The sequence below is a fragment of the Fusarium tjaetaba genome (assembly GCF_013396195.1).
Source record: "Fusarium tjaetaba strain NRRL 66243 chromosome Unknown NRRL66243_c0000403, whole genome shotgun sequence".
Classification (NCBI taxonomy): Eukaryota; Fungi; Ascomycota; class Sordariomycetes; order Hypocreales; family Nectriaceae; genus Fusarium; species Fusarium tjaetaba.
In genome coordinates, this window is record NW_023501599.1 from 1,470 (window position 1) to 14,978 (window position 13,509).

At 48.8% G+C, this 13,509-nt stretch overlaps 6 protein-coding genes across 6 annotated transcripts; 3 read left to right on the forward strand and 3 right to left on the reverse strand.

The window, feature by feature from the left end:
* Nucleotides 1-2,274: 2,274 nt before the first annotated feature.
* Nucleotides 2,275-2,505, forward strand: FTJAE_13330 (uncharacterized protein; the record flags this gene model as incomplete). Its single annotated transcript, XM_037346464.1, has 1 exon — nucleotides 2,275-2,505. One exon carries the CDS (start codon nucleotides 2,275-2,277, stop codon nucleotides 2,503-2,505), a length of 231 nt encoding a protein of 76 aa, XP_037199621.1.
* A 634-nt stretch (nucleotides 2,506-3,139) lies between these two features.
* On the reverse strand, nucleotides 3,140-3,829 carry FTJAE_13331 (uncharacterized protein; the record flags this gene model as incomplete). The annotated part of the gene is made up of 2 exons (XM_037346465.1): nucleotides 3,140-3,474; nucleotides 3,526-3,829. The coding sequence occupies 2 exons, from the start codon at nucleotides 3,827-3,829 to the stop codon at nucleotides 3,140-3,142; spliced, it is 639 nt and encodes a 212-aa protein (XP_037199622.1).
* Nucleotides 3,830-4,195: 366 nt separating this feature from the next.
* FTJAE_13332 (n-methyltransferase) lies at nucleotides 4,196-5,087 on the forward strand (the record flags this gene model as incomplete). Its single annotated transcript, XM_037346466.1, has 2 exons — nucleotides 4,196-4,218; nucleotides 4,268-5,087. The coding sequence occupies 2 exons, from the start codon at nucleotides 4,196-4,198 to the stop codon at nucleotides 5,085-5,087; spliced, it is 843 nt and encodes a 280-aa protein (XP_037199623.1).
* A 173-nt stretch (nucleotides 5,088-5,260) lies between these two features.
* On the reverse strand, nucleotides 5,261-6,025 carry FTJAE_13333 (transcription factor; the record flags this gene model as incomplete). Its single annotated transcript, XM_037346467.1, has 1 exon — nucleotides 5,261-6,025. One exon carries the CDS (start codon nucleotides 6,023-6,025, stop codon nucleotides 5,261-5,263), a length of 765 nt encoding a protein of 254 aa, XP_037199624.1.
* Nucleotides 6,026-7,586: 1,561 nt separating this feature from the next.
* FTJAE_13334 (uncharacterized protein) lies at nucleotides 7,587-8,137 on the forward strand (the record flags this gene model as incomplete). Its single annotated transcript, XM_037346468.1, has 2 exons — nucleotides 7,587-7,759; nucleotides 7,816-8,137. 2 exons carry the CDS (start codon nucleotides 7,587-7,589, stop codon nucleotides 8,135-8,137), a joined length of 495 nt encoding a protein of 164 aa, XP_037199625.1.
* Nucleotides 8,138-8,942: 805 nt separating this feature from the next.
* On the reverse strand, nucleotides 8,943-12,869 carry FTJAE_13335 (major facilitator superfamily transporter; the record flags this gene model as incomplete). Its single annotated transcript, XM_037346469.1, has 7 exons — nucleotides 8,943-9,496; nucleotides 9,818-10,983; nucleotides 11,039-11,073; nucleotides 11,294-11,402; nucleotides 11,456-11,484; nucleotides 11,533-12,642; nucleotides 12,687-12,869. 7 exons carry the CDS (start codon nucleotides 12,867-12,869, stop codon nucleotides 8,943-8,945), a joined length of 3,186 nt encoding a protein of 1,061 aa, XP_037199626.1.
* Nucleotides 12,870-13,509: the final 640 nt, after the last annotated feature.

Sequence of the window (13,509 nt, forward strand, 5' to 3'; positions counted from 1 at the left end):
GGTATTGCTTTGTCGCAATACCCATATCACTTGATCCAGAAATTCTTTCCTAGCCTGTCCTGATTGGCTAGTCTGATAGTCATAGTTTCATGACTACAGGGGCAGAAAGCGGGATACAAGTAAAAGATACCTCTGTCAAAACTCTAGTCATGCATGTATGTGATGTTGGTGGTAGCAAGCCTGCTGTATATCCCAGTGAGGCTCGTCAAGCTGAAGGATGGTACCAGGTATCGTCTCGAACACAATATGAGAGAAGTTCCTATTCTCTGGGCCAAGATGGGTTAAGGCCAAATTGCTCTATGACAGTTATAAGAGGTTGGACTTTTACATAGTTATGCTTTGGAAGAAATAATAGTTCCTCTTCTGACTCTTTTTACCTCTAACAAATATGGATATACTCAAGCTCTAATGATAATCCATGAACATAGTCGACTGTGCGTGCAGGAGAACGTTTTGCGAAAGCTACTGGGTTGCAAGCCACGGCTGCAAGTACTCGTGCATTGATCACCCACTTTTTACCCCGAGCCCCGAAGCCGCCGCCCGGGAGGTTGGCGCACGGCACGGCCCTGAAGTACATGCTCGCTGCCAATCAATCCCCTTGCAGGAAAATGTCCCAGGACTCGGGATAACCCGATAATTCTGGTATACCACCAAGATTCTTTGACATCACACCCATTTCCCCCAGTCAACGTGCGTCGCGCACTGGCCTCAATACTGATTGTTCGACGTAATGCGCGCCGAACCACCGCTGCAACTGATCTACCTTGTAGCCCATCGGTTCTTCTCAACGCTAATATTCGGAAACGCTATCAAGGTCACCTTGGTCAAGACAAAAGGATTGGCCCCGAATGATCCAAGACACGGTTGGAGAAGCCTATGAAGACCATAATCTGGAAGTACCTTACTCTAGGGCTCCTAGAATCGCGGCTTGTGCTGTGCTTCTTTTCGATAAACAAAACAAAACGCTGCTCGCCGTGGAGGCGGCTCGGCTCCATGACATATTAACACTGTACCTTCCCGCTGAGACCCTTTTAGCCATCCTTTGACTAGAACGCATCGCGTGGATATGGATCTTGAGGCGTTTTATGGGCGTCCAATAAGATCGACAACAAGGCATTTCCACGCATGTGAGGATACATATATCATTGTATATTACCCAGTTGGGGTGTCTGGGGTTCTACGATTATGACCATATCCTTGTTTTCTGTCGCAAGGAGAATACATTGATGTCGATGAGCTGATAGTATATGCCACGCACTAGTTGTGTTGCATCCAACAGAGACTGGATCTCGTTCAATTGTGCTGATCATGGAGCCTACCTAGTGCAATTATCAAGATGTACTCCGTACCAGAGCTCTGTTTATTCGAGTCTGGTATTATTAGCCAACGAACAATTACTATCGTCAATGTGGCACTGGCTTCTTCTCAGAGCGAACCTCATCCTCCACAAATGTCGAATAAAACCTTGAGATTCCAAGTATCTCGGTGCGGAGCCACATTTTCCCCATTGGGAGGTACTGAGACTCATCAACAGGCAACTATGCATAAGTACGAACAAGAGAAACTACAGAGGGACAGTGTCCACCCCTATCCCAAGGTACTCTAAGAACGAACAGCCAGAAAGAATAAGGTGCCAAGGTTTTGCAAGTGATGACAGACAACCCTTTGCCAACTCATCCACAATCCGCGGTTCCCCAATCCGACTTCAGCACATCCATTAGCCCAAATACCGAGGACAAGGTTACTTGGTTGGAACTTACTAGCGCCATGATCTCTCAAACCCCTGCAAGTTTCAACGTCTAGCCCCCGCAGCTCAGCCTCTACCGGGCATGAACCCGCTAGGCCCTGGACCAGAAGCGGATGAGATCAGGCAAACTTATGGAAGAGAAAGGCAGCCGCTAATGCAGCGACAAGCTCCACAATCATAGATTGCAGATTCAATGACCTGTAGGAAGAGGCTGTCCCCTCGGTTCTCCAGGTTCAAGGTGTGGTGGGGGGGGGGACATTACTGCCCTGGTGGAGTAACTGGACCATAAACGTCTTGCAGTTTAATCCGTAGTTTGCAAGGAATCGCCCTCATTGCGAACCAGGCGACCAAAACACAGTCCTATAGTCCATAGTGTTGTCCGATTCATCTATCATTGGGGGGTCGCTGGTCTCGAGACAACCAGTTTGTTATAAATATGACATTCCTCGAGTTTATGTTCGCACTCAATGGCTATATCCAAGCACGTCCTACTACACTTCCTGTCACATATCATCAATCCCTTCATCATGGACAGCCCTCACATTATTCATGTCCCTCGTAAAGGGAACCCATTACCCAACATTATATACCAGAGCACCACATACTCGGAGCAGATGAACGCTTGGTTGCGAGAGGATCATAAGGATATGCCGTGGCATAACCTTGATTCGATTGTAACGTCTAGCAGTAACACATCCGAGCCCAACCCAAACACCAACGCTTCACACAACCCTGCCACTCAGGGCAGTGCCAAGTAGGCCTGTCTTCAAGTACCAAGGTGCTCTTGACGCCTTCCTTTCTGCACAAGCTCAACTGACATGATGCATCTTGATAGTCAAGCGTAAAGTCAACCTCGTATGCCACGTTACTTCGTCCATAAACGTCCCACTCAAAGCCCTCAGCGCAGTAGTCGACATTGTCACGACTTGGCTCGGTCACCGGAACTCGAACGACAGCCCAACAGGCACACAAGGTGCGTGGTTGCATACAGAAGTCAAGGTCTCCGTATAGGCGTGCTCAATGAAGAGCTTGCTAGCTCAACCTAGTGAAGCTCGGGATATATATGTACATCAACCTCTCTGTGGGGAGGGATGATAACAACCCTGTATAGTTTGGTCAGCTCTCTGACAAAACAGGAACATGTAGAGAGAACAAGATATGTCGGTGGGTATCAGGAAACTTTTAATGGAATCATACAAGAATTCTTGTCAAATACAATCTAGCGTGAAGTTTGTAGGTCATCATGTAGGAGGGGGCAGTGATGTGAGTGAAGTAAAATAGTGACTTACTCAGCATAAATATGTCCATTTAGATCAGACAGAACATTTCGGTTCGTCCATCCTACATCCTCATCCGCGCTCAATGGTCATAGCAATCCGGCCCGCGCAACCTTTACGGCCGAGCGAGTCCAGGTGAATTGGTCCCGAAAATTTGACCGATCGTCCCGCGAATCTGGTCAACAAGAGCCTTGATCATGCCCTGCGGCTTGCCTCTTCCACCAAGCCCTTGGACAGGCTCAGTACCCATCGTGGGGAGAACATTGTCGCCAGCAGACAGACTAACGAACAACGCGAAAGGCACGAGCCATACACAAAGACCGAAATACGACGCGATTTGCGCGAAGCTAGGAACATCGGCCTTATCGTAGTACGAAGTACGTTGGTACGCGCGCGACTGCGTATCGGAGAAATGACGGAACCAAACATAATGATTGACCAAAACGAGAACTACATCTCGTTAGCAAAAACTCAATCCCCTCATCCCACAAGGCAACATACCACATGATGCCAGGAACAACGGATCCGACAGCTTCACAAAAGGAAAGCGTCTCATATTCCCCAGGTACACCACATGCGACACGATCGTCAAGACAGTAGCCCAGAAGGGCAGACCATCAACCAGCCATAGAACCGTCTGAATGCCAATGACGCTGTAGATAAGACGCGTCAGGAACCGCTTCGCGATAACGCTGTGCTCCTCGACGAGCTCGGACAGGTAGTAGAGACCCGAGGCGATGGCAAGGGTCAAGAAGCAGAAACCCAGGAGGGTTCCTATGTAGCCGACAAGAGGTAGAATCCACATATTTTTGCGTTGCGTTTTGTGTTTGGGCGCAAGCAATGGTTTGAGTTGGAGCTCACATGTTGGGAGGAGGGGAGATGGTTATCTGCAGGAGGTTGAAAAGGAGAGTGTTTTGGACACGGTTTTATCTACCAATCAGTAGCTCCATTTGACGGGAAATAGATGCTCCGATTCCGATGTTGGTGGGGGTCACGGCTAAGAAGTTGAGCTTATCGATAAAGCCACGAAAAAGTCGTTTTTGCTCAACACCAGGAAATCGGCGATAAGGTGCAGCTCCAGGCTTCACGACCCATTCATTTCTCACTATTCGGTATCTGAAGCCTCAGACCTAAAATATCCTCAAAAGTCATTTGGCTTACAGTATTCACCATGTCTCGTCCTGAGGATACCCTGTATGTCACCACAACCCCGCCATCATGCCCCTCAAGCTCACACAAACAGTGCCGCCGACGTCCACTATGACGATACCGAAGCGCGCAAATACACCACAAGCTCTCGAATCCAAAACATTCAAGCGTCCATGACACGAAGAGCCCTCGAGCTCCTCGACCTCAAGTCTCCATCCCTCATTCTCGACGTCGGCTGCGGCAGTGGTCTCTCCGGCGAGATCCTCTCCTCAATCGAGCCCGAAGAGGGCGGCCCTCACACATGGATCGGAATGGACGTCTCACCATCAATGCTGGACATTGCACTACAGCGAGATGTAGAGGGTGATCTAATGCTAGCAGACATCGGCCAGGGTGTGCCCTTCCGAGCAGGTACTTTCGACGCAGCGATCAGCATCTCCGCTATTCAATGGCTCTGCAGCGCCGAAACAAGCGATACATCACCATTCGGCCGTCTAACCCGCTTCTTCAACGGTCTCTACGCATCTCTCAAGCGCGGCGGTCGTGCAGTCTGTCAATTCTACCCCAAGAACGATGAGCAGCGCCACATGATCACCCAAGCGGCCGTAAAAGCCGGTTTCGGCGCCGGTATGCTGGAAGACGACCCGGGCACCAAGAACCAGAAGCTGTACCTCGTGCTTACCGTGGGAGGTGGTGATATTCAGAAGAAGGGCGGTGATATTACGGGTGTTGTTGAGGGTATGGAGGGTGTGGATGTTGAGGATGCGAGAAGGCAGATTAAAGCGCATGCTCCGAATATGTCGAAGGGTAGTAAGGCGTGGATCGTTAAGAAGAAGGAGCAGATGGAGAGAAAGGGTAAGATTGTCAAGGCGACGTCGAAGTACACTGGACGAAAGCGACGGATACAGTTTTAGGCTTGTGGGCTGGTTTGGCATTGTATGGCGTTGGGTGGGAAAATCTTTCGTTCTAGACCTTTCAATTTGACACGGATACCCTTTGAAGCATACAGCTCAGTCGTATTGGGCCTCACAAGGACCCTTTTTGGAGCCTACATTAACAGGATTCTGCTCTTCGAGTTACACTCGTCTTAGACGGCTGGCCAGAATGCCTCCTCGGCCTCCAGAACATCATGCCACTTCCCCTCAACCCTCTTGAACAGCTTCCCCTTAACATCCTCACCCTTCTCTTGGACAAGCTTGTTCACAGCATCATCAATAATCCTCCCAAGCTCATCCACAAACTCAACAAACTCCTTACACGTCCAGTTGTTGATAAACTCCTTCCTCACAGCCCCACCATCAGCATCATTACTCCCATCATCATCAGACAGCTGCGCCTTAGCCCACGACCAAGCATCGAGGTAACACTTTTCCGTTCCCCAGTAAATCACCGCAGCTTCAAGCCAGGGAAGCTCTTCCTTCTCGTTGGGAGCCACAGAAGCGTACAGAGCTTCCCAGCGTCGAAGGCCTTCTAGCTTGGTACTCGAGGCAACACGACCATCTTGTCCAGTCTCGAGATTAACATTGATCCCGTATTCTGCTGCTGTGTTGATAAAGAACTTTTCTTCTCGGCGGATGTTGACGAGAGCTGCGACGATCCAGTCTAGAAGCTTTGTTGTAGCTCCGGGATCGACATTAGGTTGCACGGTATCAGGATACTCGAGAAAACTGAGAAGACGGCCTAGACCACGACAGTAGCTGTGGATGTAGAGACGATCGTTTGCAAGCCAGCGACCAAGAAGCTCTTTTGATGCTTTACCGTGACCTGCGAGCTTGAGGAACTCAGACTGGGTAGCTCGCTTGTAAGCTTGCTCGTCTGAGACGAGAAGCTGTTGGGTTAGAGAGTAGGACATGATAATGATTGATGAGGTATTTCCTCAGGATGTTGATGCGGAGATGGCTTCATGGTCTGACGAGAGCTTGGCAGGAATTATGTCATTGTGAGAGGATCGGTGTAAAGTTGTTCCAGCTGCAGGATGTTAGTGGTACAGGGTCCAAGTCGAGTCGAGTCCAGGTGAGATCCGTATGAGGCTACAATGTACGATCTTTGGTGTTTATGAGATTAGGTTAGTTTGTGTATGGTTGCGCCTTGTGAGACATTGCTCCGAACTTCAATTGTACCATGACCATCAATGTTTCTGAGTCAATTGAGGTGTAGGATACTTCTTATGGTGAAGAACACATGGTTCAATGACTTGCATACTCATTGATGGCTTCGGTATATCTCAAACTCTCCCATTAGTTCTCTCGTCAGCGATGACGATCAACTTCTCGTGCCGCGCGTGTACTCGGCTACCCGGCTCCTCTAGCAAATTCGACTGTCCCCAGCATTCATAGTAGCCTATGAGAAGCTTCCGTTCTCAATCAAATCGATAGATGCTATTATTGGGAACGGACTGTCGGACTCTCGGAACCTCCAAACCTTCAAGAATGCAAAACCCATCGACGGAACATTCATATTCCCGTTTGGACCGTCCAACGCCGCAGTTGATCTTCAACGCCATGTAATTTCCTCCCCAGCCTCATCCATGCCAACCATGTGTCCAAATCGTCCATCTCTTCCACCACCAAAAGCTTGGCAACGTTCTATAACCCGCTAATCGCTCACAATTGGACATCCAAGCACGATCAACTTCCTGGTTCATTCTGCTTCAACCGTTGCGTGATCGCCTTTATCCCCGTCATGTTATTTTGTCCCTTAATCTGGGGGAACGAACGGCAACGGGAAGCTTTGCCGACAGGGATTATGCAGCCCACTTGGTTTAATTAACGATGGCATCCCCCACAATAAGGGGGTCGTGTTGATTTTTGAAGAAGCAAGCAAAATTGATATTAATATTGCGGTTGTTTGAGATGTTGGAATGGGCAGTTTCAGTTTGAGTTGTTCTCTTTTGGTCTATGCTGTGCTGTTTGTGCGGTGAGTTTCACGGCGCATTGATAGAAGAAGTGAAGTCGAGGGAATGCATGAATATGTACTCCGTAGGTGTCAACGGTTAGTCATAAACTATTGATAGAAATGTCGATCAGGTACACGTAACATGAGGTGACAAGACCAGTCTAGATCTCGTATCAAATCGCTCTGAGAGGGTCAATTTCACTGCTCACGAGATGCACCCCTGATTTACAGGGACCCCCCAGGGGGGCTGAGCCTCTGAAACATGGAGCTCTCGGAAGCAAGTCATTCAACTGAAGGACGCATCGTCAGTCTCGCATTGGCCTTTTAATGAATGCCTCTTGCCCTTGAATGCAGTAAACTCCCCCTTCCCTCTTTTTTCCTAGGTTTTGCTCCCCTCCTTAGCAGACTCACTCGACTTGGCTCTTGAATTGTTTCTTTCATTTTGCTCAGAATAAAAACAAACTGAATCGTTAATTTAATTTCTTCTATTGCACACTCACTCACTCAACTTATTATCAATGATTCTCGACTTGGACTTGGGCGCCCTTGCGTCTCGCGCTGAGGGGATGGGTCTCACGCGAGTGCTTCCCCGAGAAGCCAAGGAAACATGTCGCAATGATCAATACTCGGATACCTGCGAAAAGCCCAATATTAGCACAGGCGAGATCATGCTAATCCTCTTCATCGCCAGGTATTTCTCGCATATCGGTTAACTTTTTTGTTGTCTTGGCTGACCTCATTCCGCAGCGCCGTTGTAGCCCTTGGCGTTATCGCCATGCTATGCTTCCTCCATCGCCGCCGCAAGCGCCTCGACAAACTCGAAGACCCCAAGGATTTCCAAGAACTCGACGACTACGGCATTGCGCCGATAAAGCAAAAACCAGCAAATATGCCCCGAGCACCACCGCCGACGTATGAGCGATCGCAGGACAAGAAGGAGATGAACACGGCTTCGCCTGCTACTACGAATGAGAGTTGGGGACGGGGGAGGGACTCGACTGATTCGTTAACGCCGTCGCTTCGTCAGGCGATGGGGGTGACGCCCCGAGATACACTGGCCAATCACTAGGGAGGCATTCCACTGTGGACGGTAGGCGGATGAGCTACTGCAGGTGTTTGGTCGGTTTATGCATAATCGACCTGAGGTGTCGGGTGTTTCAGAGATGCAGCTACGCGATAGTCGCCGATTTACAGAGGGGATAAAAACAAAGATTGGCATGTCTTTACGATGGCGTTTGAGAGATCAATTGGTATGCACGGCGTACGGGCTTTTTGCAGGATGGGCGTTCTTTTGGTTGGGTTTGGACTACCTTGCGCATGACTAGCGACAGTTTCCTTGACAATTCGAGAATATTTTGATACCTGGTTGCTGGCGATGCACCTGTGATGGAGAAGGAATTGTGATATCCTCACCCTGGTCTAAGTCGAGATGAGGCTTGCAAACTTAGGGTAAACATTTTCTGCCCGTGACATTTGCCTGGCCTTCTCAATTTCTCTCAGCTTGGCGAATGAGATCAGAGCCTCACTGTACAGGCACAACATTAAATGTGTAACGAGCTGCCTTATTCTATGGTTTCATAAGGCTTGAGAACCACAAGTACTTTGGGTACCTTAGGCAATACACTTAAGGAGACTTGGTACATATAGAATAACTTAATAAGGTAAGACGTGTTAATTGATCCTTGACCTTCAAGAATCTGGTCCATAAACTTGGGGGAGTTTAGGCCAAGTGCGGATGAGTATCATAAACTTAGGAAAGTTTAGGTCAACTCTGGACATAATTATCACAAACTTTAGAATAATTTAGAGTAGATTAGGATAGATTAGGTAAACTATGGAATAATTGACCCTAAGTTTAGAGGAGTTATGCGGCCTCAATCCTCCTCCGAGTCGGAGTTCTCATAAGCGGCCCCTTCTTCCCACTTGAACTGGATTCGCTTTTGGGCGTCAATTCGCAATTCGTAGGCCTTTTCTTCGGCATGAGTTTTGCGTTTAAGCTTCTTGCTGCCACTTCCACCGACCAACGCAAGGATGCTTCCACCGACTTTGGCCGTGAATTCATCCTGATCTTCATCGTTGGCCTGCTCTTTGGCGTGCTTGGGGAAGCCAGGGTTAAGGGAGTAGTCCCCCACCACAACTCTTGCCTTGTCGACTTTCATCCCGTTACGCTTCGCTTCGTTGACGCTGTTGATGAGCCCCTGAAGGGCTGCGTGAGGTTCGGCCTCGGAGATGTGTGCGAGGAAGCGATCATTGCCGCCGCGGGACCCAGTAGGGTATGACCCAGTAATTGCGACTCTAACGCAAGTAGCTAGGCCAACCGTGTAGAGAACATCGGTCCCGGAGCCGGTGCCGTACTCATCCATGCACACTTCGTCGCTGTTGCTACGTGCATTGGCGGCCTGTTGGGCCGTGGCGAATTGTCCTTGTCCTGACATGATCAGATTAGGTAGCTATTGTTGTTATGGATGTAAATGCGGTGATGGGATACTGGGATGATAGAAAGATGAGATGAAATGGTCCAGACTACAGATGGAAATAGCCTTTTATAGACGGGACTGGAGTATGATCTCTAAGAATCGACAGAACCTTTCTTCATCGTGATTCATAGCGTAGGGTCATGTGTCCTAGTTCAAAGTGCAGCAAGCTCAAGTGTTTGTTGATCGAAACCGCCGTCAATAGATGTTTGCCAGGCACAGCTCCGGCGTGTGTTGTGACAGATCAACTGCTTTTGGGTGTGGCAATGCAATACTTGTATCATGGAGGTCAATTTCATCTAGAGTAAAGACACTCTCCATAGGGAACAACCAGAATCCAACGGCCGGCCGGGGTGATGGCTCGAAAAGTCTGGCAAGCTCATCGTCTATCTGACCTCCTAGTTCTTCTGGCGATTGATGGAAGCTCTCAGACCATTTTCGGAGCTCGTCAAAGTCACGCCGAACCCATTCAGCAGCGGTTTCGCGGTCAGATATGGGAGGGAAGTTCTTGTCCCGGTAAGTGATCCATGCTCCACGACGACTACCAAACTGATAGATGACCTTATGCTTGTGTTGTACCTGCAGGTTTGAGAGGAGTTTGAACCAGTGGTTGAATGAATGACGAGGATTCCAGTCGCCACGGAACACTCGCTTGAGATGTTCATCGCGCAATCGAGGGTCATATGGTAGTCGGTTGAAGCTCTGAATGCCACTCCTTATGGGAATCGCTTGATTTGAGCGCCAGGTGTCGTTCGGTTCTGAAGGTAGATCGGGCCATATCTTTCTAGTACCTCTCTGGCTCATCATGGCCAGCCGTTCAACTCTGGACAAGCATTGTCTCAAGACAGAAACGTCGTTATTTTGTATAATCGGTTTACTCATAAAGTGCCTTGGATGTCCGACTCTCAATGCGAGGTTGACCAGCCCGACGTGACGAGAGTCATGAGTCCAAACGTCATGTGCAAAGTTCTCAAAAGCCCTCAGTGCGTTAAGCATCAATGTATCCAATTCAGGGCAAACATAGAGCGTGCTGTTCACCATGCTCTCATCTTTCCTCTTGTACCAGCATGGTAGTTGAACACGGTAAAAGGCCAAAGCAGCCTTCCGTGAGTCAGAAGTGGTTCGGAACAGCTTGCTAATCTTCCAATGGTGGTCCAATATGATCTCGTAGTTCTGGTGACCTGCTTGCTCCTTTCCTTCGCTGGTGAAACTGCGCGATCTCAAGGTAATATCGATCCATCGCTCGTGACTGAGGTAATGTTGCCAAACAAGCCAGCGAATATCATCAGGAAAGCGTGCAAACAGGTGAAAGTCACCACATGGTTCAAGAGGAGGATTGAAGATTTGCAAGTAATGTGGTGTAGCGTTGCTGTTCTGGTTGCAACCGGAAGCCATGCTGAGAAATGGTTGCTTGGAAAGAAGAAACGTTACGGTTTGTTTGCTGTGACAGGAGAAAGAGAGGAGTTTTAAGTCGTATATTAAACTTTATGACTCACAGAACCTGCGTAACTTTTAGCAGGGCACACAAGGTCTAAATTTTACGAGTGTATCACAGTCGAAGCATATTCCTTATAGTGTGTTAATAATACAGTTACACAGCACCTCCTCACTTCAGGGACGTAATCAGCTGACCTGAATGAAACACAATCAATGTCATGAACATAATGGCTCTGTTCGGCTAAGGCGTGGGCATGATCTATGAAAAATCGAGAATAGCGAGAAGTAATGCAAATATTTCAATATTCAACGACCCAGTTGACTATTAGCACATCTAATAAGCATAAAACAACGTAGCCTCGGAATCGGTCTGCCTGATCTTCCTGTTCTGTCTGACCAGCATCCACCTCATAAGCCAAACTCCTGCGATACAAGCCACAGCAAAACCAGCACTGCTTGAGAGCGGCAGCACATACCGCGGTGCGTCAGATTTGGGCCAGAGATACTGCAAGAGTTAGCGATTACCACCAAGAATGGGAGATGTAGTACTTACGGGAGTCCAGATCAGACTGAGTGTCGCACTGACGTTGGCGAGAGCCAGAGCAGAGGCCTTCTTCTCCCTCGTCTGTCCACAAGTGTTTCCCACCCAAGCCAGAAGAATTGAATTGACACCATAAGTACCAATAGTGAAGACACACATGGCAAAGTATCTCGCTCCAACGTTCATGGTAGCACAAGCCAAGACGAAGCCAAATGTAGCGACAATCTTGGAGATGGTAATGTGCCAGGTACTCTCGTTGAAGTGACCAGATGACTTTGCCCAAAGAATAGAGAGAGCACCCGCGATCAAGAAAGGAGGACATGTGAGGACGAGAGTAATGGTGGTGTTGAAACCAAGAGTGTTGACAATAGTAGGGAAGAAGTTCTTGAAGCCGTTGGTCGCAAGGTGAAGATGCTGAAGAACGATAAAGACCCAGACTTTTGGGTCGACGATGGCTTCACGTAGACCACTCCATGGATTTCCATCGCCCTTCTGTCCGACTGTATCTCTCAAAACACGGTCATGCGCAAGTTGTCGCTGCTCAGGCGTGAGCCATCTCGTCGTCAACGGTTCATCAGGAAGAGTAAAGCACGCCACGATAGCCACAACAAACGTAACCGCACCCTGAAGAATAAACAACCATCGCCAGCCCTTGATCCCCGCAAGTCCATCCATACCCTCAAAAACACCCGCAGCAATCAAGCCCGCAAAAGCAGAAGCCAGCACGTTACCAGAGTAAAGAATACTAATCCTCGTCGCCAATTCCTTCCTGGTATAAAACGTCGACAGCATGTACAGCGCACCAGGGTAATAAGGAGCCTCCACGATACCGAGGAAGAAGCGCGTGAGGAGAGCGCCGGTGTAGTTGTGGGCTACGGCAGTGAGGGAACTGACGACTGCCCAGGCCATCATGAAACCGCCCATGTACCATGATGGTCTGACGCGGGTGATTATCATGTTGCTGGGGATTTGGCCGAGGACGTAGCCGACGAAGAGGATTGAGACGGAGGTGTTGTACTGGGAGCCTTGGAGGTTGAGATCTTCCTCGAAGCCGTTTAGGCGGGCGAGGGTGATGGCGTTGCGGTCGAGGTAGTTGAGCCAGTACATCAACCAAAGCGTGGGCTAGTAAGTCAGAGAAGAGTTCAACAAGGGACGGGGAGACATACCATGATCCATTTATCGAGCTTCTTGACGAGTTTGATCTCCTCAGGATCACTCTTCGCCACGGCACCAGAGTAATCACCATTACCCTTCTTATCAAGAACTTCAGCAGAGTACTCCTCATGAGCAGCGTTCTGCTTCTCAGCATCAAGGGTCTCAACGCCCATCTTGTGATCTTGGGATGTCATGATGGTCAACTCTCATAAACTATCTCAATGAAACAACAGAAGAGAATGGTGGATGGGATGATGGATGCGAAAAAGCAGGGGGATGATGCGGTATTTGAACTTGTTTCCTGAGCTTGGGCTGTTCCCCGCATACCCCAGATTCTGGATATCCGGGGGTGGGATTGTTGAGGGGATCACCATGAAGCGAGGAGCGAGAATATCCTGGTTTCGGGGACGGGGCCGATGGCCGAGTTGTGATTTTGCCAAGACGCCATTTTGGGGGGAGGTTAGATTGTGATGGAGGAGGATTTCTAGTGTTGAGTCAAGATTTGTGTAAGTAATGATATGGAGGATAACGATATCCGAGATAACATTACATCAATTACATTTGTGAGAGTCTAACTAATAACACGAAAAGTCTAGATAAATTAGAGAGTAGAATTATTACATCGTTCTCCGTATACGAGCGGAAATAAACATCCATACTCATAGTCACATCACGATGCATCCATCATCCATCAACGTTGCACTCCCAACCCCACGAGTCAGGATTAAGGTAACAATTAAGCTTAGTTCCCCCAATCCCACCCAAAACTAACCAAAATAAAACCCGCATTCACTAACCGACGCCCCATAACTTCTTCCTTCTCAAGCGGGGTCT